General features: G+C 33.7%; 1 protein-coding gene and 1 long non-coding RNA gene across 2 annotated transcripts in view; one reads left to right on the top strand and one right to left on the bottom strand.

The window, feature by feature from the left end:
* LOC116845126 (tctex1 domain-containing protein 2-like) overlaps window positions 1–2,220 on the bottom strand; it is a 7,686-nt gene that overhangs the window by 2,163 nt on the left and 3,303 nt on the right. The window contains exon 3 of the mRNA XM_032817481.1: window positions 1,134–1,330. Coding sequence (XP_032673372.1) covers window positions 1,134–1,330 — 197 coding nt within the window. The remainder of the gene's footprint in view (window positions 1–1,133; window positions 1,331–2,220) is intronic.
* The window catches only part of LOC116845128, a 17,382-nt gene that overhangs the window by 12,045 nt on the left and 3,117 nt on the right, over window positions 1–2,220 (top strand). The gene's annotated exons all lie outside the window — the stretch shown is intronic.

Raw genomic sequence — 2,220 nt, 5'->3', positions numbered from 1 at the left:
CTTGCAATTCGCTGTCTTCAAACTTTTTCGGTGGTCTTCCACGTTCTTCGTTTCTCACGTCAAAATCGCCCCTTTTGAATTTTTTAAACCACTCAAAGCACTGTGATTTACCAAGAGCATGCTCTTAACTAAACTTCGACGTAAACTTCGACAAGCATTCGATGCGATTCTGCAGCAGTTTTCTTCAAATGGTAACAGAAAATCAATGCTATCCGCAAATCGTAGTTTCCAGGCACAAAATTCGACATGTTCAACGCTATTACAAACTATGCTGTTGTATGAAACTTGTATTGTTGTGAGTTGAAAATCTTTGTCAGAGATGTCAACAAGAAAATGGCGCCAATGACGCGGTTTGACAGCTAGGGCCATCTATGGACAAATTCCGGTTTCATATTTACAGACCTGGTATTTTAAAATCATCGTCAAGCAACTATTCTTTTATTGACGATAATCATTAGAAAAAGAAAGTAAACTGAATAATTGGATTAGTGCTGAATCTTGAGAACACGATAATGAGCTTTTGTCAAATTTGTGATGAATGCACCGAGAAAAAAGTGTTTGAAAATTTATTCGTGAAATGTAAAGTTTCACGGAAATTTATATCCTACAAATACATTTTCAAATATTTACTCCTCAATATATATTTTAAGACTATCTATATATTTAGACAACTATTCTTTTAACAATAACCATTAAAAAAAAAGGTAAACTGAATAATCGCATTTTTTAACAGTACAATGATATTCTTCCGTATATATTGAAATTTTATTTCCATTTAATTTCATTCTGTAAACTGAATTTATTTTATCTAGGTTTTATTTGCCATCGCGAAAATCAATGAATACTCATGGATTATCGGTGAAATACTCTTCTCGTTGATTCAGTCGAAACATTTTTACCGATTCACTTCAAGAGAGAAAATGCAAAGCGTACAAACAGGGTGAAAATGACACCTCGTCTTTCGACGAGGAAGCGATAGTCATCGCTTTGGGTGTCGTTCCTCGAGGACGTGGAGAATACCCGCGAGACGCGATATTTTTTACTCCACCCGTGGGATTACCGTGGCAGGCGCGATAACAGCATGTTGGGACGCGGAACTCGATCCGAAATATATTCCCTTGATTTTTCAGTACCTGTCGTAATCCTTCTTGCCGACGGCCTTCAGCACATCGGCGGCAATTTCCAAACACAATTTTGACGCCTGATCCGGCTCGTACGATCTAATCGCCAATAATTTGGTCTCCATCACATCACGAACGATCTTGTCGACCGCGAGCGCGTGAAAGGCTTTAAACGGCAGCAGGCGGAAGGTATTCTGATATTTCGGTATCTGCTCGAATAACGAATAAAAATCGACATTACTGCGGCATTGTCGTCGGCGAATGAAGTTTGATAGAACTGTGCGTCTGATAGATGATCGAAGATATTAACATCCTAGAACTCTAAAGATCAAAAAGTTACGCAAGTAATTTTCTAGAAAATTTCTTATCAAAATTAAGAAAATTAAGCTTCATAATATTAATTTTGTCTAAGTATATTAATTCTGTTTAAATCTACAAACAAAAGTCACAAATAAAAATATCAATTTCACATCCACAACATAAAACGTGGTAATATGGAATATTATTTCTCTCTTATTCTATATTACCACCCATCGCTATTTTCCAAGCAAAGCAACGAAACTCAGAATAGGAAAAGTTTAAAAATATTACACCCTAGAACTCTAAACATCAAAAAGTTACGCAAATTCTAGATTGTACTCATAATATATGTACCAATAAACTTTTTACTAGCTAGATAAATTTTACCTAGCGCGTTCTCATTTGCTCACAACTTCTGGAAAAATAATTCTGCAAATTTAATCTTTTTTTTTTTTTTAATCGGTATAGGAAATATCGAACAATGTAAATCTATTGATGGTTTTTGCGATTCAATGAAGTTGGAAAAAGTTATAATGAAAAAACGAAGCACATGTTTCTAAGAATGGCTCGAAAAGTTGGTCTAAGTAAATTTTACCCATTTAGAATTCTAAGATTAACCCTTTGCATTTCAAATTGCTTTCAAATTTTTCTTTCTAACCGACCCGCGTAACAATCAGTTCAATTAACGATATCGTGCATAAATTTATTTTAAAATTTCAATATCTGAATATAACAGAGATTTATAATTATATATATATATATATATATATATATATATATATATATATATATATATATA

Source organism: Odontomachus brunneus, unplaced genomic scaffold (genome assembly GCF_010583005.1).
Source record: "Odontomachus brunneus isolate Ranch 3 - 2012 unplaced genomic scaffold, Obru_v1 Obru_scaffold_049, whole genome shotgun sequence".
In the NCBI taxonomy this organism is placed as follows: Eukaryota; Metazoa; Arthropoda; class Insecta; order Hymenoptera; family Formicidae; genus Odontomachus; species Odontomachus brunneus.
Note: the sequence above shows the minus strand (reverse complement) of the source record. Positions and strands in the feature narration are given on the sequence as shown.